Source organism: Asterias amurensis, chromosome 17 (assembly GCF_032118995.1).
Source record: "Asterias amurensis chromosome 17, ASM3211899v1".
Taxonomy (NCBI): Eukaryota; Metazoa; Echinodermata; class Asteroidea; order Forcipulatida; family Asteriidae; genus Asterias; species Asterias amurensis.
In genome coordinates this window covers 1,124,691-1,148,881 of record NC_092664.1, presented here as the reverse complement: position 1 = coordinate 1,148,881, position 24,191 = coordinate 1,124,691, and the positions used below count along the sequence as shown (strand labels likewise).

Sequence of the window (24,191 nt, the reverse complement as noted above, 5' to 3'; positions counted from 1 at the left end):
CGCTCCCCAAGATCTTCCGTTTTGACGCCTCGCCATGGTCCTACGCGTAGTCCCAGGTATTTGGTCGACTCATCGGGTATGATCCAGGGGATTGGCAGGCCGCCAATGCACTAAGGAGACCCTCCATTAACCGCAAACGATTTCCCCCAGGGCTGGGTGTGGAGCGCCGTTCTCTGGCAGAACTCGTCGGCAATATCGAGTCATCGTTGTAGGTCCAGACTTGACTTTCCAACTATCGCAATGTCATCTGCGAAAGGCAGGGCCGAGATAGAACTTCTCCCCATCGATCTCAAAGGAGAACCCTTTTTCTTCTTCTTCTAGGCGTCTCAATAGTGGGTCAATTGCTATGTTGAATAGCAATGGGGAGAGCGGATCTCCCTGTTTGACTCTCTTCTTGAAGTATAGGGGATCGCTCTGTTTGTCTCCTACCTTGAACTCAGTAAAACTGCCATCACAGTAACTTTATAAGGCCGATGACATGCGAGTCTATAGGCGAGCGGCGCTCCTTAGCAGTCTTTACCAGGGTATCGATCAGAAACAAGATCTGGGCGCACCCCGGAGCTGCCACGAACCCCCGCTGCCTTGGACTTAATCGAACTACCTTGGTGAGTCTAGCAGTCAAGATTTTAGTAAACAGTCTTATGATGACCGAGCTGATAGTGATTGGTCTCCAGTTTCCAATTTGGTCTAAACCCTCTGAACATTTTGGGAGCAGGACGGATCTTGCGCCTTTTATACTCTCAGGGACTTTCCCACACAGCATCCATGCTGAAAGCATGTTTGATAGTGTCTCCATGTTCATCGACCGTAGGTCCTTGACAGTGATCCCGTCAGGGCCTGGGGCGCTTGATGAATCCATGGATTTTTCTCTATTTCGAGAACTGTTACTGGTTTGGTGAGCAAGGATGGTTTTTTAATGCCTTGGGAAATCTTAACGAGAGGTTACATGCAAAGACAAATCTGGCTTTCGCAGATGACAGCCCAATTGTCGGAAAGTCAAGTCTGGACCTACAACGATTACTCGATATTGCCAACGAATTCTGCCAGCGAACAGGACTACGCACGAATGTGGGGGAGTACGACCACGGTCTCTAGCTCACTCTCGTCCTGAGTTTCATCTATTGTCTCTTCCTCCCTAGTTGGTGTTCTAGTCAATATTAGCTCCCCGAGGTATTGGCAGTTGACCTCGGGAACTAGTTTGTCGACTTACAATACCAAGGGGAGCTCATATTGACTAGTCAACCAAAATAAACCATGCTATATTTGTTTTACTATACATGTACTTCATACACATTTCAGTTGTCTGGAGCAAGTGAAAATTACGACTCTGAAATAAAATGAACCAGGATAAATGTGGCTAGAGCGATGTTCATGCGTGTGTACAACAGTACCGCGATCGTTAAGCGCATGACAAGTACAATAGCGCCCGGGAATGGCGTCGCACAACGATAATGCGCATGACAAGTAGAATAGCTCCCGGGAGCTATTCTACTTGTCATGCGCATTTATCACTTGCGTGAATACTCACGTGCACGCTTGGTAATTTTCAGAATTAACACCTGGCACGTGATGATGAATGGACGAATGAGAACTCAACTCTCGGTCATGAATATGTATGAGGTAAAGTAAAACACTTACCCTTCTTCTTCATCGTCAGCATCAGCATCCATAGCATCATCTTCCTCATCACTCTCATAGTTATAGTTAGGATCATAGCAGATGTATTGCAGACATAGCTCAATAATCTGATACATAATAGATCATATAGTATACAAATAATCAACGTTTATCAGTGCATTGGTGCAAATATTTCCATGAGTTGAAAGATGGAATGTTCTTTTCAACGAGGAGGAGCCGAGTTGAATGGAACATTCCATCTTTCAACGAATGAAAATATTCACACTATTGCACGAGTGAAAAACATCCAACTAGATCTTTGTCATTTTGATTAGAGGATACAGCTTTCAAAACAAATAAAGCAATTTCTAAATGTAGATGCTGAATGTAGTTATGTGCCTTGCAGTAACACTGCTTCATTACCGCAGCACAATAAATGGCAAAATAAAGGATGACTTGTGCTGCATGTTCCGCCAGTGAAATGACAATATCACCAACTCAAAGTGTTGGTGTTGTGGTTTTTAATAAAAACTAAAGCCTGGTACATACTTTGGAATTTTGAAAGCAACACATCCACATGAAACATTAATTCTTTGATATGGATTGGTTGATAACATTGTAGTACACATCATGTGAGTTACAGGGACCCCCCCCCCCCCACACACACACCAACCTTTATTAATATTTAATGTTCACCTGGATCATGTAAATGTGCAAACATCACTGCCTTAATAACTGCAAAAAATGCTGCATGTTTTCCTCTTTACTGTAAAATTTGAGATATGTGGATCCTTGTTGTTTGGCAATCCCATAAAGGTAACACTTAACGGAACACGTTGCCTTGGATCGGTCGAGTTGGTCTTTGAAAAGCGTTTTTTGACCGTTTATTATAAAATGCATATGGTTAGAAAGATGATGTAAAAGTAGACTACAATGATCTACACAAATATACCTCCAAGTTGCGTGGTTTTCTTTTTACCTCGTCCAAAAACACGGTCGGCCATTTATGGGAGTCAAAATTTTGACCCCCATAAATGGCCGACCGTGATAGTTCGCGACGTAAAAAGAAAACCGTGCAATTTTGAGAGATACTTGTGTGGATCATTATATTCTACTTTTAAAACATCTTTCTAACCATATACATTTCATAACAAACGGTTTTAAATGCTTTTTATAGACCAACTCGTCCGATCCAAGGCAACGTGTTCCTTTAAAGCTTAACTTACTGTTGAAACATGTGGAGAAACTTCCTTTGGACACCGTCTAACAAATGATTCAAAAGCCTGAAAATAATAAACATCATTCTTGATATCAATATCATATACATGACAAAACAAACATCCTGATCATAATACATACATACACTGAGCTTTCATATAGCCCCATTTCATTAAGACCACAGCACTTCAACAAACAGACAATAGCAGAATCCATTAGTTTGGACATAACACCAAGATGACTGATTGGTGCTAAAGCAGAAGAAATACAAGTGCTTCAATTCAAACTTTAGCTGGAACGAAAACCCCTAGGTATATTGAACTGCAGCATCAATGAGTGCATATAACGGTAGTATTTATACTGCAATGTAGTTTGCTTACCTGAATGCAGTATTCTCTTAACTCATCATCTTCATCAATTCTACAGAACTTGACTATTAATGGCATGATCTTCTCCAAATGTTCTCCAACGCGATGACCTGCATGTCGACTGGTACAAAGTTTTTACAGTTAATCAACTTGATATACCATGTATACTTTAATTGATCAGTTAAATTTTAGGGTGCATACATTGTACCTGTGTCATGGTGACCTAATTATTAAGTTTACATCTACATAATAATAAGAATAATAATAATAGACCATTTTTATATAGCGCTTGTCACGCCCGAGGGGTGTTTCAAAGCGCTTCTGACATTATTACCCCTGGTCACTGGGCCTTAAATCATTCCTTAAACATCTCAGCTCCCTGGGGAGTATACAGCCTGTGCGCAATGTATGAGTTACTCGGCTAAACCAATCACAAGAACCATCTCTGCCCTCACAGGTACCCATTTTACCCCTGGGTGGAGAGAAGTGTCTTGCTCAGGGACACAAGTGTCATGACCAGGATTCTAACCCACACTCTGCTGAACAGAAGCACCAGAGCTTGAGTTCGGTGCTCTTATCCACTCGGCCACGACACCCCATATGCATTATAGAAAAATTGCAATTGAGTAGGTGGTCCTTTATGCTAGTATTCTGACTGTAACCTGGGACAACGCATGGAACCACAATTTATAACCAAAGAAACATAGTATATTTAAACATATCAATCTATACCTGACAAACTTTCCGATACACTGTGGGTAGACATGGTAGATGTAGATCCCTTGAATGCATTGCAACTAACCTGATAGCACCAATGCACTGTATATGGTATGCAACTAACCTGATAGCACCAATACACTGTATATGGTATGCAACTAACCTGATAGCACCAATGCACTGTATATGGTATGCAACTAACCTGATAGCACCAATACACTGTATATGGTATGCAACTAACCTGATAGCACCAATGCACTATATATGGTATGCAACTAACTTGATAGCACCAATACACTGTATATGGTATGCAACTAACCTGATAGCACCAATACACTGTATATGGTATGCAACTAACTTGATAGCACCAATGCACTGTATATGGTATGCAACTAACCTGATAGCACCAATGCACTGTATATATGGTATGCAACTAACCTGATAGCACCAATGCACTGTATATATGGTATGCAACTAACCTGATAGCACCAATGCACTGTATATATGGTATGCAACTAACCTGATAGCACCAATGCACTATATATATGGTATGCAACTAACCTGATAGCACCAATGCACTGTATATATCGTCACCGTTTTCACGAAGGGACAATATTGTAAAAAATCAATAAAAACTCATTTTGATTTTTTTTTGTGGTTTCGAATTAGTTTAACGGTATCTAACAATTCTCTAATTTATAGACCTAAAAGTCGTCTAGTTTCTTAGATATGCTAAGATGGTGAAGGACAAAAACCTCAAGATCCTTGATTTGCGTTTTCACAAACAGACAGTTTCCTTTCTGTGCGTTAAAGACACGGCTGGCACAGCGCCAAAAAAGAGTGCTCCGGTTTATACCTGTGACCTACATTGTTTTACGCGCGCGCCCCCCAAATGGGCACAAATGGCCATAACTTGTTTTTTCGTTTTCACGAACAGGCACTTTGTGTATTGCTCTAACGCGTGGAAATGTCCCCGTGCACAGCAAAAAAGTAGGAGATCCGGCTTTTGCGTTTTCACGAACAGCAACACGACGTGCTGCACACAGACCACATTTTGTACAGTTTTCACAAAGAGGCACTTTTGTTAATTGAATAATTACTCAATAATTAAACCTTTATAAACAAAATTGGAAACAGATTTGTATGATTTAGGATCTCTACTTTCCTGAAATGTAAAAATTTCAAAGGTTTAGCATCGAAAGGTCTACGAACCAGTGATTTCAAAATTAGCTTAACTTCAAACGCGATGTTCTCCAAACATACATTTTGGTCTGCAGGGGACAAATTGTCCCTTCGTGAAAACGGTGACAATATGGTATGCAACTAACCTGATAGCACCAATGCACTATATATATGGTATGCAACTAACCTGATAGCACCAATACACTGTATATGGTATGCAACTAACCTGATAGCACCAATGCACTGTATATGGTATGCAACTAACCTGATAGCACCAATGCACTGTATATGGTATGCAACTAACCTGATAGCACCAATGCACTGTATATATGGTATGCAACTAACCTGATAGCACCAATGCACTGTATATATGGTATGCAACTAACCTGATAGCACCAATGCACTGTATATGGTATGCAACTAACCTGATAGCACCAATGCACTGTATATATGGTATGCAACTAACCTGATAGCACCAATACACTGTATATATGGTATGCAACTAACCTGATAGCACCAATGCACTGTATATATGGTATGCAACTAACCTGATAGCACCAATGCACTGTATATATGGTATGCAACTAACCTGATAGCACCAATACACTGTATATGGTATGCAACTAACCTGATAGCACCAATGCACTGTATATATGGTATGCAACTAACCTGATAGCACCAATGCACTGTATATATGGTATGCAACTAACTTGATAGCACCAATACACTGTATATGGTATGCAACTAACCTGATAGCACCAATACACTGTATATGGTATGCAACTGACCTGATAGCACCAATGCACTGTATATGGTATGCAACTAACTTGATAGCACCAATACACTGTATGTATGGTATGCAACTAACCTGATAGCACCAATACACTGTATATATGGTATGCAACTAACCTGATATCACCAATGCACTGTATATAATTGTATGCAACTAACCTGATAGCACCAATGCACTGTATATAGTATGCAACTAACCTGATAGCACCAATACACTGTATATGGTATGCAACTAACCTGATAGCACCAATGCACTCTATATGGTATGCAACTAACCTGATAGCATCAATACACTGTATGTGGTATGCAACTAACCTGATAGCACCAATGCACTGTATATGGTATGCAACTAACTTGATAGCACCAATACACTGTATATGGTATGCAACTAACCTGATAGTACCAATGCACTGTACATGTATGTATGGTATGCAACTAACCTGATAGCACCAATGCACTGTATATGGTATGCAACTAACCTGATAGCACCAATGCACTGTATATGGTATGCAACTAACCTGATAGCATCAATACACTGTATATGGTATGCAACTAACCTGATAGCACCAATACACTGTATATGGTATGCAACTAACCTGATAGTACCAATGCACTGTACATGTATGTATGGTATGCAACTAACCTGATAGCACCAATGCACTGTATATGGTATGCAACTAACCTGATAGCACCAATGCACTGTATATGGTATGCAACTAACCTGATAGCACCAATGCACTGTATATGGTATGCAACTAACCTGATAGCACCAATGCACTGTATATGGTATGCAACTAACCTGATAGCACCAATGCACTATATGTGGTATGCAACTAACTTGATAGCACCAATACACTGTATGCGGTATGCAACTAACCTGATAGCACCAATGCACTGTATATGGTATGCAACTAACCTGATAGCACCAATGCACTGTATATGGTATGCAACTAACCTGATAGCACCAATGCACTATATGTGGTATGCAACTAACTTGATAGCACCAATACACTGTATGCGGTATGCAACTAACCTGATAGCACCAATACACTGTATATGGTATGCAACTAACTTGATAGCACCAATACACTGTATATGGTATGCAACTAACCTGATAGTACCAATGCACTGTACATGTATGTATGGTATGCAACTAACCTGATAGCACCAATGCACTGTATATGGTATGCAACTAACCTGATAGCACCAATGCACTGTATATGGTATGCAACTAACCTGATAGCACCAATGCACTGTATATGGTATGCAACTAACCTGATAGCACCAATGCACTGTATATGGTATGCAACTAACCTGATAGCACCAATGCACTATATGTGGTATGCAACTAACTTGATAGCACCAATACACTGTATGCGGTATGCAACTAACCTGATAGCACCAATGCACTATATATATGGTATGCAACTAACCTGATAGCACCAATGCACTATATATGGTATGCAACTAACCTGATAGCACCAATGCACTATATATGGTATGCAACAAACCTGATAGCACCAATGCACTGTATATGGTATGCAACTAACCTGATAGCACCAATGCACTACATGTGGTATGCAACTAACTTGATAGCACCAATACACTGTGTGCGGTATGCAACTAACCTGATAGCACCAATGCACTATATATATGGTATGCAACAAACCTGATAGCACCAATGCACTCTATATGGTATGCAACTAACCTGATAGCACCAATGCACTGTATATGGTATGCAACTAACCTGATAGCACCAATGCACTGTATATGGTATGCAACTAACCTGATAGCACCAATGCACTGTATATGGTATGCAACTAACCTGATAGCACCAATGCACTGTATATGGTATGCAACTAACCTGATAGCACCAATGCACTGTATGTGGTATGCAACTAACTTGATAGCACCAATACACTGTATGTGGTATGCAACTAACCTGATAGCACCAATACACTGTATATATGGTACGCAACTAACCTGATATCACCAATACACTGTATGTGGTATGCAACTAACCTGATAGCACCAATACACTGTATATATGGTATGCAACTAACCTGATATCACCAATGCACTATATATATGGTATGCAACTAACCTGATAGCACCAATGCACTGTATGTATGTCCTTGTTGTAGATGGGTTGCTGTTTTCCCTCAGCTCTGTCATCAGGAACTCCATAAGATCACCAAACAGTTTGTTACTACTGCTCATAACCAGATGCCCTGAGGTTAACAAGCAATGTACAAAATAGTCATAGTATAAACCTGAGGTACTTTTTTGTATGACACAAAACACAAACGTCTACAGATTTGCATCAAACTTACAAGTTTAAAGATAATTATTCAGGATTCTCCAAAGGGTTAAATTTTGTCCGGGCAGTAAACTATCCTGCACTATGTCAAATTGCACAAACCATTCCTGCACGATCGGCAACTGCACAAACTATTCTAGCAAGATCGACTGATTGTGCGAATATTTTTGTGCAAATCTTTTCAGCACAAACAAAACCCCTGATCCTGAATTAAAAATTCTTTTTGTGTGCGATCACCTGATATTGGAATGAGAGTTTTTATATTTGTGCCCGGTCACTGCACACTAGATAAAAAAAGCTACACACTAGATATCAAAAGATCGATCAACTATAGCACGTTGAAATGGTGGTATGTGTTCGTAGTGAAGTATTTTTGGGGTTTTGACCGGGCGCTCAACAATTTTGTCCGGGCGCTACATTTTTTGTCTGGGAGCACTTGGTATTTTGAGACTTTTGGACGGGTGCAGCACACAGACATAACCGCGTGTGGAGAACCCATATACAACATATTTACGCAACTCTCTTGAAAACATTGCTCTGTGATTTTCACTTTTTTTCTTCTTAAAAACTTGACGACTTATGAGCTGAAACTTCTACAGGTAAATTATATAACGTACATATTTCTTCACAATAAGTAAAGATTCAGATCATGCCCCAAAACATCCACACAAGGTATCAAAACCCTTTTAACCATTAACCTCTTTCATTTATGATTACCTTCATTCAAACATCCAACAATAGTCAGAAATAATTGAACGTACCAAGTGCTAAGATTGCTCTCTTGCGTACTGCCATCCTAGCACTGTTGAGCTGTGGTAGCAATGCACTTTGTATTGCAGAATGGAAACTCATAAGTAGACCTCCAAACCTGCTGAGAAGATCACCAAGAATATCCAATGCTTCCAACTTGACCGAAACATCTTCTTGCTGTAAATAAAAATATAAAGTGATTACCTTAGCTGTTGCATTGGTCAGTCTATGGACCATGGAATTACCTTGGCTATTGCATTGGTCAGTTTATTGACCTATATGGGATTACCTTGGCTATTGCATTGGTCAGTCTATGGACCCACATGGGATTACCTTGGCTATTGCATTGGTCAGTCTATTGACCTATATGTGACTATCTTGGCAATTGCATTGGTCAGTCTTTTGACCTATATGGGATTACCTTGGCTATAGCATTGGTCAGTCTATTGACCTACATGGGATTACCTTGGCTATAGCATTGGTCAGTCTATGGACCTATATGGGATTACCTTGGCTATTGCATTGGTCAGTCTATGGACCTATATGGGATTACCTTGGCTATTGCATCGGTCAGTCTATTGACCTATATGGGATTACCTTGGCTATAGCATTGGTCAGTCTATTGACCTATATGTGACTATCTTGGCTATTGCATTGGTCAGTCTATGGACCTATATGGGATTACCTTGGCTATTGCATCGGTCAGTCTATTGACCTATATGGGATTACCTTGGCTATTGCATTGGTCAGTCTTCCAGTGATGCTCTTACAGATGTTTGCAGCGAGAGGACTTGATGCTGGTGGCAGTTCATTAATCACTGTTTTAAGACCTGACAAAAAATGTACAAATTACTAGGAAATAGCTTATGGATGAAAAAAACTGTTTAAAGTATGTCAATTTGTTGTTTTGGAAAATTTTAAGGTGACTTTTGTAAGTAAAACCAAGATAACATTATGCAATATACCTCAATCTTAAAATGTTGTAAATATCTTCAATATCCATGTAAATATATCTCTCAGACCTCAGACTCGTACAAAATAACTTGATCCTTACTGAACCTGAATTGTTGCTCCATTGCCAGAAACTGTGCAAAGCAAACATCTGTTTGTCATCTTTCTAAACTGGAACGACTTTGTTGGTTCAGAGATAACAAGGGACTTGATATCTGATATCACAACATGATGTGCTATTGGTTCAGTGTTAACAAGGGACTTGATATCTGATATCACAACATGATGTGCTATTGGTTCAGTGTTAACAAGGGACTTGATATCTGGTCATCACAACATGATGTGCTATTGGTTCAGTGTTAACAAGGGACTTGATATCTGGTATCACAACATGATGTGCTATTGGTTCAGTGTTAACAAGGGACTTGATATCTGATATCACAACATGATGTGCTATTGGTTCAGTGTTAACAAGGGACTTGATATCTGATATCACAACATGTGCTATTGGTTCAGTGTTAACAAGGGACTTGATATCTAATATCACAACAAGATGTGCTATTGGTTCAGTGTTAACAAGGGACTTGATATCTGGTATCACAACATGATATGCTATTGGTTCAGTGTTAACAAGGGACTTGATATCTAATATCACAACAAGATGTGCTATTGGTTCAGTGTTAACAAGGGACTTGATATCTGGTATCACAACATGATATGCTATTGGTTCAGTGTTAACAAGGGACTTGATATCTGGTATCACAACATGATGTGCTATTGGTTCAGTGTTAACAAGGGACTTGATATCTGATATCACAACATGATGTGCTATTGGTTCAGTGTTAACAAGGGACTTGATATCTGGTATCACAACATGATGTGCTATTGGTTCAGTGTTAACAAGGGACTTGATATCTGATATCACAACATGATGTGCTATTGGTTCAGTGTTAACAAGGGACTTGATATCTGATATCACAACATGATGTGCTATTGGTTCAGTGTTAACAAGGGACTTGATATCTGGTATCACAACATGATGTGCTATTGGTTCAGTGTTAACAAGGGACTTGATATCTGGTATCACAACATGATGTGCTATTCGCAGTTTCCATAAGGATGATAATAAAGAGCTTTGGCAGTCTTGGGTTACACCAAAAAAAATATGTTTTTAAACTTGATTTGAAGCAAGTAATACTTTGATATAGTACTTACCAATACTTGAGATATCTCGCAACTGTTCCTTTTCTGACAGCATGTTGTTACACAAATTGTCAACAATCGTTTCAACTTGATACTCTTTCACTTTTGAAACAAGTGGACCAAGACTGTAATAAAGAAAAGCCAGGGGTTCAAAGTAACTTTGTTTTTATTAAAGGCACTGGGTAAATACTCATAATAATTATTAGTATGAAAACTTACTTAGTAATAGTATAAAACATTGTGAGAAACGGCTTCCTTTGAGAAAGAAGTAATTTGTTACTCAATTATTTAAATGCTTCAGGCATGAAGTCTTTTAATATTTTTTTAGGCATCTGAAAGCACACAAATTTGTGCAACAAGGGCAACTTCAATTATTACTTGAGTCAACATTTTCACAGATTTGTTATTTTATGCATGTTTGGATACACCAAGTGAGAATACTAGTCTATGACGATTACCATAGGTTTCCAAATTCCAGTGTCTTTAAGGCAAGCAGAAATAGTAACACAGATTTTTTAGTTAACCTTAAGATTTCAGTGCCCCCAAGAAATTAACAACACTTTATCACATGGCAACGACCCTGCCGGTTTTAAATGGCCGTTTACAAACTCAGCGCTACCCTTTTATTCCCTTATTATAAGAATTGTGTTAAAAGAGCACTAGGCTGCTACAATTTTGAATCTGCATTGTCAGGCCATGTCTATATACTCCTTACCGTATAAACGATGTTAAATTTGCATTGAGGATAAAGAATATTATTTATTAAACTTGGTTTTTACCCATACACCGATGTGTGTTAGCACTGTATACTCAGTACTCCCCCCCCCCCCCCCCCCCCGAGTCCTGTGAAAAAAATATTACAGGCATATTACTCGGGTGGGATTCAAACCCACGACCCTTGCAATTCTAGAGCAGTGTCTTACCAACTAGACTATCGAGATTGCCCGGTAGCTAAAGGCAGTTCGAATCCTATGTTTTAGCAGTGGGTACCGCAAAGTATAAAAGATGTTAAAGAATATTGATAAATATAACATGGATAAAGAATATTGGTTTTTACCCATAAACCGATGTGTGTTAGCGCTGTATACTCAGTACTTTCCCAAGTCCTGTGAAAAGTATCACAGGCATATTACTTGGGTGGGATTCGAACCCATGACCCTTGCAATTCTAGAGGCTCAGTGTCTTATAATAATAAAAATAATAAAAATAATAATAACAACAATAATAATAATAACGCTTATGAAGCGCCTTACATCCATGACTGGACCCCAAGGCGACTACCGAGATTGCCCGGTAGCTAGATGTAGATTGAATCATGTTTTGGCAGCATAATACCGTGTTTATGTTGCCTGTTTAACCATGGCCGTAAGAGTTTCCCTTGAGCAATCAGAATGGATGAACTGTCTGAAGTAATTATGAATCTTTACATCCCCTTCTAAACTTCAGGGCAGAACCCGAATTGGCAGCTACGACTACGACTACGACTACGACTACGGCTACGGCTAGATTTCCACATCACCATGCCTTGAGGTATAGGACATTCTTAGCAACACCGTTAGCAAGAGCTAGAGCCGTACCCGCCAATTCAGATTTGACCTTATTCTAAGCAAGTTCATTTATACTGTAAAAAGCTAATATTGTATCAAGATGATTGCACATGGAATCAGACAAGTTTAATACAAATTCCCAAACTTGCTTAATTACAGCATTACATGCTTACCATTTGACTGCTAGGTTCTGAACCTCACCATTTTTATCCTCCAATAATTTCAGCAACATTCTGACTACCTGTCAATGGCAGATTGTGGAAATAAAAGGTATTTGACAACAGAATGGATAACACAAAGTAATACAATATTACTTAAAATCAGCATGATAATGAGATTCTGGAACGCTCAACCACAGCTAACTCATTTTATTATTAAAATGTTTCCATTTAAAATAAGTAGGATGTAAAATGACAGTGTTATAGCTTAGGACCACTAACAGTACAGAATCTAGTTGCGCCAGTTTAAAACATCATATTAAGTCTATATGATGGATTTGATACTGAACCTTTACCACCCACTCAAGCCAAAGCATATTACATTCGAACAAGGTTAGAACACAGTCCAAACATTGGGCGTTGAATGCTTGCCAATGATATGGCACATCTGAATGTATTTTTTGACACTCTACTGTCACTTAAATCTTTCATTTTCCTGTTGCAAGTCAGAGATTAAAGACACCCTACTTGTGTACTTGAATTGCATTTTGGGGGTCAACTTGGGCCAGCTCCTAATCAAGTCAGGGGACAAAGCATTATTTAGCAAAACATTTACTGTATAATTATTGTTGAGTTTGTTTTTTTACCACAAACATCTGAAAGTGTGATGCAATTTTGACCTGTATCTGAAACATTTGCCAGGGCGACTAGTGAAATTTACCTGTACTCGACTAGTCTCGCCTCAAATAGTTGCGACTTTGAAACAAGTTAAGACTAATTTTTAATTCCCAAGATGTATTGCAGCATATTGTTTGCGCAGGCGCGATATAATTAAATTTGTGCTGAAAGGATTAAAGGATTGTGTCACTGATGTCCGATTGTGTTTCGTTTGTTATGAAAAGTCATGAGTGCCACAATTGGTTCACCAAGCAGGAAGTCCTGAGTATTTTTGTAGTAGTCACAGCGGCAAGACTAACCGAGCAGTTGAACATAATAACAGTAATCGTGACGTTGACACTAGTCGCACTATAGTCGCACAGGCTTAAATAGCACACACTGACAACAGATTACAAGATGCAGACCAACCTTCCTCTCACTGTCATCATCCAACTTAATGGAATCTTTCTGTAGCTCAGACATCAGGTCGTTAGTAGCCATGAAACGGAAATCTTTATCACTTGATGTCATCTGTCAAATTATAAAGGAGGAAAACACATTAACATCATAGTGAATGACGCTCCATTTTGTTACACTGGTATCAGATAAATTTATTTCCCCCCCCCCCCCCAGGGTTGAGTTATTGCTGACAATTCTGAAACAAGGATCCACATTTTTGGTTGAAATGATTGCATAGAGCTTTAGAAAACAGTATCTTCAGCAGTGTTCTAGCAACAGGCAATAATGGCCCAACTATTTAAACATGACTACATTTTTGGAACTTAATCTACAGCTCAATATTTGAAGTTTTCTTCTTCCCTATATTTGTGAAGGGAGTCAGCTTGCATCCCTGCTGCTGTTATTTTAGCCCTGCAAAGCACACTGATAAATTATTATGCTAGAAATCATTCATTTATTCCTTTCATTCTTTTTTTGGTCAAACAGTCACATGATCAAAATGAAAAAGACCTATGGACCATTAAGTCCTAAACTATTCGGCCGTTTTTAACAAATTTTGGTCAGATTATTAACCCTGGACATCTCTGCCCTATTCTAGAGATGTTCATAAATTTGGGCAAAAGGTCATCTACATTGTAGATAGTGGTCTCGAGACCAGCGGGAAGCTCATTCTATAGGCGAGGGGCAGCCATGGGGAACGAGCTATCCCCAGCTAAAGGTCATCTACATTGTAGATAGTGGTCTGGTAGACCAGCGGGAAGCTCATTCTATAGGCGAGGGGCAGCCATGGGGAACGAGCTATCCCCAGCTAAAGTTCATCTACATTGTAGATAGTGGTCTGGTAGACCAGCGGGAAGCTCATTCTATAGGCGAGGGGCAGCCATGGGGAATGAGCTATCCCCAGCAAAAGGTCATCTACATTGTAGATAGTGGTCTCGTAGACCAGCGGGAAGCTCATTCTATAGGCGAGGGGCAGCCATGGGGAACGAGCTATCCCCAGCTAAAGTTCATCTACATTGTAGATAGTGGTCTGGTAGACCAGCGGGAAGCTCATTCTATAGGCGAGGGGCAGCCATGGGGAATGAGCTATCCCCAGCAAAAGGTCATCTACATTGTAGATAGTGGTCTCGTAGACCAGCGGGAAGCTCATTCTATAGGCGAGGGGCAGCCATGGGGAACGAGCTATCCCCAGCTAAAGTTCATCTACATTGTAGATAGTGGTCTGGTAGACCAGCGGGAAGCTCATTCTATAGGCGAGGGGCAGCCATGGGGAATGAGCTATCCCCAGCAAAAGGTCATCTACATTGTAGATAGTGGTCTCGTAGACCAGTGGGAAGCTCATTCTATAGGCGAGGGGCAGCCATGGGGAACGAGCTATCCCCAGCTAAAGTTCATCTACATTGTAGATAGTGGTCTGGTAGACCAGCGGGAAGCTCATTCAATAGGCGAGGGGCAGCCATGGGGAATGAGCTATCCCCAGCAAAAGGTCATCTACATTGTAGATAGTGGTCTCGTAGACCAGCGGGAAGCTCATTCTATAGGCGAGGGGCAGCCATGGGGAACGAGCTATCCCCAGCTAAAGGTCATCTACATTGTAGATAGTGGTCTCATAGACCAGTGGGAAGCTCATTCTATGGGCGAGGGGCAGCCATGGGGAACGAGATCCCCAGCTAAAGCTCATCTACATTGTAGATAGTGGTATGGTAGACCAGCGGGAAGCTCATTCTATAGGCGAGGGGCAGCCATGGGGAACGAGCTATCCCAAGCTAAAGGTCATGTACATTGTAGATAGTGGTCTCGTAGACCAGCGTGAAGCTCATTCTATAGACGAGGGGCAGCCATGGGGAACGAGCTATCCCCAGCTAAAGGTCATCTACATTGTAGATAGTGGTTTTGTAGACCAGCGGGAAGCTCATTCTATAGGGGAGGGGCAGCCATGGGGAACGAGCTATCCCCAGCTAAAGGTCATCTACATTGTAGATAGTGGTCTGGTAGACCAGCGGGAAGCTCATTCTATAGGGGAGGGGCAGCCATGGGGAACGAGCTATCCCCAGCAAAAGGTCATCTACATTGTAGATAGTGGTCTGGTAGACCAGCGGGAAGCTCATTCTATAGCCGAGGGGCAGCCATGGGGAACGAGCTATCTACAGCAAAAGGTCATCTACATTGTAGATAGTGGTCTCGTAGACCAGCGGGAAGCTCATTCTATAGGCGAGGGGCAGCCATGGTGAATGAGCTATCCCCAGCTAAAGGTCATCTACATTGTAGATAGTGGTCTGGTAGACCAGCGGGAAGCTCATTCTATAGGCGAGGGGCAGCCATGGGGAACGAGCTATCCCCAGCTAAAGGTCATCTACATTGTAGATAGTGGTATGGTAGACCAGCGGGAAGCTCATTCTATAGGCGAGGGGCAGCCATGGGGAACGAGCTATCCCCAGCTAAAGGTCATGTACATTGTAGATAGTGGTCTCGTAGACCAGTGGGAAGCTCATTCTATAGGCGAGGGGCAGCCATGGGGAACGAGCTATCCCCAGCTAAAGGTCATCTACATTGTAGATAGTGGTCTGGTAGACCAGTGGGAAGCTCATTCTATAGGCGAGGGGCAGCCATGGGAAACGAGCTATCCCCAGCTAAAGGTCATCTACATTGTAGATAGTGGTCTCATAGACCAGCGGGAAGCTCATTCTATAGGCGAGGGGCAGCCATGGGGAACGAGCTATCCCCAGCTAAAGGTCATCTACATTGTAGATAGTGGTCTGGTAGACCAGCGGGAAGCTCATTCTATAGGGGAGGGGCAGCCATGGGGAACGAGCTATCCCCAGCCAAAGGTCATCTACATTGTAGATAGTGGTCACATAGACCAGCGGGAAGCTCATTCTATAGGCGTGGGGCAGCCATGGGGAACGAGCTATCCCCAGCTAAAGGTCATCTACAATGTAGATAGTGGTCTGGTAGACCAGCGGGAAACTTATTCTATAGGCGAGGGGCAGCCATGGGGAATGAGCTATCCCCAGCTAAAGTTCATCTACATTGTAGATAGTGGTCTCGTTGACCAGCGGGAAGCTCATTCTATAGGCGAGGGGCAGCCATGGGGACCGAGCTATCCCCAGCTTTCCGTCTAGTTCTAGGAACAGAAAGCCGGGTCTGATCAGCTGATGAGCAGAGTCGTTGCCTGTGTATCAGCAGTGTTAGAGTTGTGGGAATGTAAAAGTTCAACCAGATATGATGGAGATTGGGTGTGAAGGATTTTGTAGACATGAGTGACAATTTTGAAGGTTATACGTTCTTTAACTGGGAGCCAATGCAGCGATGCAAGCAGGCGGGCAGAAGGCTGGTCACGGCCACAACGGCCACACGCAAATACTAGCCGAGCAGCCTTGTTTTGCAGACGCTGTAGTCGAGAGTTGGCATAGTCAAGACGGGACAAGACAAGACTTCTGACGGCATAATGGCAAGCGTTTTGTGTAATAAACCGCCGAATACGCTATAAAGATTTACGTATGTGGAACTTAAAGTCACCTGGACGTTGTATTTTGTCCAAATAAACCTTTTGTCACTAATATATGTGTTTTAAAGAGTGGAATGTGAATAAACAGTTAACTAAGGTTCCAAAAAATTAGTTCTTATCTTATTTTCAAATTTAAGAGTAGGCCCCAACCCAAGAGGGCGCTGATTGTGACGTCAATGGAGTCGTGATATTTAAAGAGAAAATGCTACACAGCGCTGAAAAAGACATAGGACCGGACCACTAGGCACTATTGCTGTTGTGAGTCTGACCAGCCATGCAGACTGACCCCATCTTTAGTTGTTTTGCTGCATCCAGCAGCACTACACTTGGTCGGCATTGCCAGAAAAATGAAGGAAAAAAACTCTTTTCGAAACCTACAAACTAACGACTTGGACTTGCAATGTACATTGTACTTTACACGTGTGTTTACTCTACGCATCAAGGCAAAGTCTGCCTCGTTTGACCTCACAAAAGGGGTAGGCGGAGTCAACCCCCAAACAACTTTATCTATTTTTTACAAACAATTACTAGAAAAATTGTTTTATTGTTTCTAAAGGTGACTTCAACAGTTTTACATATATATAGCTAATATGTTGAGACAAATTCAAAGAACAACCAAGCAAGACTCCTAGGTTCTTAACAGTCTATGTGGAAGCTGGAGTTGTAAAGTCGGCCAATATTAATTCAAGATTAGGGAGAGTGGATTAAACTAGACTGTTGGCAAAAACAATAAATTCTATCTTTCCCTGGTTCAGCTGAAGCATGATTTGAGCTAGACCCAGTAACTGGGGCGCTGTATTCCTTTTTCGATTTGCTGATTGTCCCCGAACTCTGCCAAACACATCGCGAAGTCACTACACGTGACGAGCGTGCGCATATTATTTTTTTCCCAGGACAAATGTGGAGAATTATCGCACACGTTAGTCCGTCCTAGAATAAAAAAATCACTTGATCCGTGCTTTGTGTACAAAATATATGGACACGCGTCTAGGAATCAGACGTCTGGTTCTCAGACACGTGTCCATCTGTTTTTGTACGCTCGTCACGTGTCGTGACTTCGCGATGCGTTCGGCAGAGTTCGAGGACAATCAGCATTTGTAGTGTAGTGGTAAAACGTAGTAGTTGGGGACTAAATTACCGTAAGAATTTATAACTTTTAACATTTTTTGAGATTTCGGAGTGGGTTCTATGGTCGCCCCTCGGACATTGAGATATCAAAGGACACATAGAGCCTAATTTTGGCGAGATTAAAATTAAAATAAAGAGAGATTTCTGATTCAAAAATTCATTGAACAATGATTGAACCATGATCGTTTAACGCGTGAGAGATATTAACCTATGAGGTTATGGGAGACGATAGCCGTATGAAACCGAAATAGTTCTAGGAGTAGGAAAAGGTATGATGTTTTGAGAAATACAATGCATGTGGGACTGCACTTCAACAGCCACATCTGAGGCGATTTGTGCAGTAAAAACAACAAGATTAAGATCAATTTTGTGACAGTTGGTGGGGTGATTCTAAAAATCTAAGACATGAAATAAATTGAAAGAGTAAAGTAACTTCCTCAGTTGGGATGGATTTGTGAAACAGTTGTCACTCCACTACACACTACGTAGGCCTACTAGCCCACCTTGTTGAGCTGTTAATGGCTCCGCTTTTAACATCGGTCTCATCACTGTCGCCATTACAGCCCACCTTCGATACATGTCTTAAACGCTAAGTTTTCAAAGGTCGCAAAATGCGTGGTAGTTTGATTGCAAATTTCTCCCATTTAAAAAAGTCCTATACTACTCCAACATACCTCATTTTATTCCTTACATTTGTGGAATTACTATAACACATAACAGGGCTTACTAAATGATGACTTTGTCCAGATGTGATGATCTAAAAATTGGTCAAAAAAAACCTGTACAAAAATTACATTTAACGTGACATGTTCTAGGGCTCCGCCATCTTTTAATGATTCTCCTCCTGTTGATGTGGGCGCCCGGCAAATCTTGCAAGTCATGAATATCCATAAGGTGACGTCATGATCGCTAGGCTTATGTGCGTGTACAGTAAAAACTGAATATGTATCAGGTGACGTAGCGATGCGCTGTATCTGGAAACTACCACTGCGCAACGTCACCTCATACATTCATATTTACTTTTTACACCACGCAAATTGATAAATCAGCATAGCCATACCGCGTCACGTGACATTACCTCTTGGATGTTCATGACTTGCAAGATTTGCCTGGTGCCCTGACTTCTCACGTCCAACAAGAGGAGAATCATTAAAAGATGGCGGCGCCCTAGAACATATCACATTAAATGTAATTTTTGTACACGTTTTTTTGACCAATTTTCAAATCATCACATCTGGACAAAATCATCATTTAGTAAGCCCTGTTATGTGTCATAGTAATTCCACAAATGTAAGGAATAAAATGAGGAATGTTGGAGTAGTAACTTGTAATACTAATACTAATAGTTAATAGTATAGGACTTTTTTAAAAGGGAGAAATTTGCAATCAAACTACCACGCATTTTGCGACCTTTGAAAACTTAGCGTTTAAGACATGTATCGAAGGTGGGCTGTAATGGCGACAGTGATGAGACCGATGTTAAAAGCGGAGCCATTTACAGCTCAACAAGGTGGGCTAGTGACAGTACAACTAGTTTGTATTATTATTATATTGTTTTGTTTTTTTGTAGGCCTACTTTTTACTATTTAACTAGCCCACCTAATTTTACGCCCGAAGTTGTCACTTTAAAAACTAACAATTAGGCGTAGTAGTATTACAACTCAAGTACCAGCTACATTGATTTACACTATAGTCAAAGGTCAACCGATTTGGTTCCTTGCTTTACAACTTACAAGAGTATTGTTATGAATATAATATTAGCAATGCGCGCAAAAAATAGGATGGCGGCCCATGCATTGCATGGCATGGCATGGGACCATGAAAAAAGGCAAAGCTCAGATGAGCCCTTATTCGAGACATACCTTCTCCAAGAGATTGGAGATATGATAAGAAACGCTCGCCATTATTCTAGAGCTTTCCTTCCTCCCCAGCCCGATTTAGTCTTCAGTGATAACTGAAGAACAAGATTGTTGCACAAAGTTCCGATGTCAGTTCGGTTGTCGCTTTCTCTCTGCTGCTGCTACTGAGCTGTGTGTACATTCATTTGTATTGCTTGTACGGACGTACTTTTATGCTTGGATTTAATGTTCACGTTATATGCACAGAGCACGCGCATGTACAAAAATATCGCTAGCCTTCCTTCCGTGCAGACGGTGCGCATGCGTTCAAAAACTTAACGGTATTCGACAAAAGAGGGCGTTAACTAGGATGCGGATTCAGCAAACTAGGGCCCTTTTCGAAACTACACTTCTACTTTCGATTCGGCTCAGGCCCCGCAGTTGTTTTGAAAACTACGGGTATATTTGCCTAAGAGCTCGGGGCTTCAGACGAGAAGACGGAGCCTGAAACCGAATCCGAAGCCGTGGTTTCGAAAAGGGCCCATCACTGGGGCCAATTTCATGGAGCTGCTTAAGCAAAAAATTCGCTTAAGCACGAAAATAGCTTGCTTGTTTTACAGATGTTTTTACTGGCAAAAATGTCATGCAACATACATTGCTTGTGACTGGTATTTAGCTGTTGTTTACTTAGCATAACAATTAAGTGGAGTCTTAGCTTTTAATCTGATTTTACTAAGCAAAGATTTTTTTGCTTAAGCACAATTTTTTGCTTAAGCAGCTCTATGAAATTGGGCCCAGGGTTGCAATCACAAGGTTGTGGGTTCGAATTCCACCAAGCCGACCGCTGATTTCACAATGACTAGAATAAGTAGTGTTGTCTAGTTACTGAACCACAATTTCTTATGTGCCATTCATAAAACTAGACAGTAAACCATTGTTTGTATGAGAGAGATTGGTGGTTGCCAGCTTGGTGTTTCCCCGGGTGTGTGAGTTTTCCGAGTTCCCTAACCCTTGGACGGGAAGATCATCTTAACAATTAAACCTGAAAAAAATAAGTTCGAGTTCAACAACCCCAGGTCACAATTGATGGGTAACTTTTTAAAACTGTATCCCTTTTCTTGTGCTCTCAATCTGAAAAATAAAATATGTTGAGGCCCAAAATCAAGGAGGCCGACCTCTGCTGTTGCCATTATTTTCAAGATAATGCCCGAGGTGGATGACATTCACTTCGATTGGTCGAGAACCAATCACGTGCCGTGCAACAAATACGCTTGTTTTCGTCACAGAAGCTTCATGCTGTGTTTTCATCATATTAGAGCTATTTTATGCATCTCATCAGCAAACTAAATTTCCAGTAGTTTTTATAAGTTTTTTTACACCACCGGTGATGCGTGAACATGGTACATGGACGAAGACCAACATTTATTTAAAGAAATACGCTCGTTCCTTCGATAGTGGTGGGTGGCAGCAACAACATGATTTTTCCCGCTCATAGTAAATGAAGTCAAGTGATAGAAAAAGACTGTGACACGTTGTAGCCGACTTGCTCAGTCTACAAATAATTTTAAAAAGGTGAAGATAAAAGAAGTGACCTACCGTACAAGCCTGTAGTTCAAAGGAACACGTTGTCTTGGATCGGTCGAGTTGTACCAAATAATGTTTGTGTTTGATAAATTAAGCATTTTGAATAATTTTAAAACGTATGGTTAAAATGAAATTGATTTATCTTACTTTAAGACATGCCTAAATGACTGTTGTCGTTAACTAACACTTTTTAAAGATGCTATGTCAGATTTTTGGCCAAAACATTAAAAGATAGATATTTTTGAGTGAATGGTAATTCAAAGAGTATCACCCGCTCTAACAAAAAAAAGTTTAACTTTTACTTTTAATGGTCAGGAACCATGACAAAAAATTTAAACGTTTCTTATAAAACACATAAGAATTGGTCACGTGATATATTGTCAGGATCCCGACAACAATTTTGAGCACTTTATTTCACTGCTACTAATAATTGGCGGACTTTTTCGAGCAATGGCTCAAACGAAAGTCGTAACTTTCTCGACCCCCATCAAAATACCTATTGAATTTTAAATCAAAATTTTTGGGTCAAATCGGCAAAATATCGGACATAGCATCTATAATTAACATAAGTAGGATTTGAAACTTTGCATGGTTGAAAAACGATATGGAAAGGTTTGCGGTAAGACGTAATGACTATCTCTAAATGAGTTGGGGTGGTTCTGAAAAGAACCATTGATTTCAACTCGACGTTTCGATCAGTATGCTCTGATCGTCTTCTGGAGAAAGCTGGACTCTGATGCTGCATGCTGCTTAAGTACTGTGGAGGCAGACTAGCTTGGTGATGCACGAAGGCGGGACCCATGCCGTAAAGGCTCACTCGTATGCTCACTCCTAAACAGATTTGCCCCTAAAACTTGTGGCGATTTCGTTTTTGTGCACACCACAAAATTGCATTTTTCTCGTTCAGATTCGCTTCAGTCATTCTGTTTCATTTATAGGTATTCGAGACTACACTTTGACCATTCTTAAGTTGAATTTCTACTATCTATTTACAATTGATGCATTCAAATTAAGACTCACCGAAGCTAACATGATGTTGCTGCTAGTTTGAGTTTTCTTTTTCATTTATGTGCAACGAATTTCAACTTCTTTGCATTCAAATTAAAGATGAGTTAGACCCCCCCTATGGCTTTATGAGTTAACTGAGGATTATAGCTCCTTTGCACATACATGTACTTGTCATTGGTAAGAGGTGTTTCCATGTACTTTACATTATATTTACATCCTTTATTCTTAAATGCATTTTGCTTTGTTACCCTTAAAGTTAAAGCCTGTATCCGATAACTTTGAAATGAAAATTAAATATTTTGCTTCAGCCTTGAGATTTTGTTGCAATGTTGCTGTCTTTGTTTCTGCTAATGTCAGGTATCATGTCAAATTATAAGTTAACAAGTTTTTTTAAGGAACAAAAAGCTTAAAATTATAAGGGGTCGCTATAAAATTTAAAAACAAATTAGTCTCAATGTTATCTTGCAATGTGCCGACCACGGGCATCCATTGTTCGTTCATCCATTGTTCGTTCAAAACCGTTGGGCTTAAACGTCAAACCGATGTAGAAACGAGTTTTCCCTGAAAGTATCTGCCTTTATAAAGGCAGCAACGAAGGAGAATAAGCACATAACATTGAATTTGAATTTGAATGCAAACATTTGGAAAATGTTTTCCCATAAATGAAATTGAATGGTTGACCAGCTCTTGCTGCTGGCTTTAACGAAATTGAATGAGTCTTGCGGCCTGATGAAATTGAATGATTTGATTTGGCCAGTGAATGCTTAACTGTTGAAATTGAATAACTCTTTGTGACTCTTGAATGCTGATTCAAAGTGCATTCATTTTCAAAATTTTGTTGAATTTGACAGGGAAACCTACAGTACAAATGTATTTGCTAATTTAGAAACGTCACAAGATTGGATACTATGCCCTACATAGTGAATCGTGAACGAGTTGTCAAAATCATTTTGAATTCCTCTCCACTGAAATGAGATTAACACTTTATTTTGATATAATATACAATCTGTTTGCTTAAACACAAACATTTCACAATGAAATAAATAATTGTTCTATTGCTGTATATTATGTCATTGCAATATGCTACACCACCTGTTGCCTGGCTGGATAAGATGTGTTCACTGCAGTGGACAATACATACTTTGCATAATAGTGTTGACACTGAGTATAGTTTGTACATTGCAGC

General features: G+C 40.4%; 1 protein-coding gene across 1 annotated transcript in view; it reads right to left on the bottom strand.

Moving 5' to 3' along the window:
• LOC139950003 (cullin-associated NEDD8-dissociated protein 1-like) overlaps positions 1–20,607 on the bottom strand; it is a 52,110-nt gene extending 31,503 nt beyond the window's left edge. The window contains exons 1-10 of the mRNA XM_071948622.1: positions 20,438–20,607; positions 13,910–14,011; positions 12,839–12,906; positions 11,131–11,243; positions 9,694–9,794; positions 8,976–9,141; positions 7,999–8,125; positions 3,216–3,324; positions 2,844–2,900; positions 1,639–1,745 (exon numbers count right to left, since the gene is read on the bottom strand). Coding sequence (XP_071804723.1) covers positions 1,639–1,745; positions 2,844–2,900; positions 3,216–3,324; positions 7,999–8,125; positions 8,976–9,141; positions 9,694–9,794; positions 11,131–11,243; positions 12,839–12,906; positions 13,910–14,011; positions 20,438–20,479 — 992 coding nt within the window. The 5' untranslated portion in view covers positions 20,480–20,607. The remainder of the gene's footprint in view (positions 1–1,638; positions 1,746–2,843; positions 2,901–3,215; positions 3,325–7,998; positions 8,126–8,975; positions 9,142–9,693; positions 9,795–11,130; positions 11,244–12,838; positions 12,907–13,909; positions 14,012–20,437) is intronic.
• Between the last annotated feature and the right edge of the window lie 3,584 nt (positions 20,608–24,191).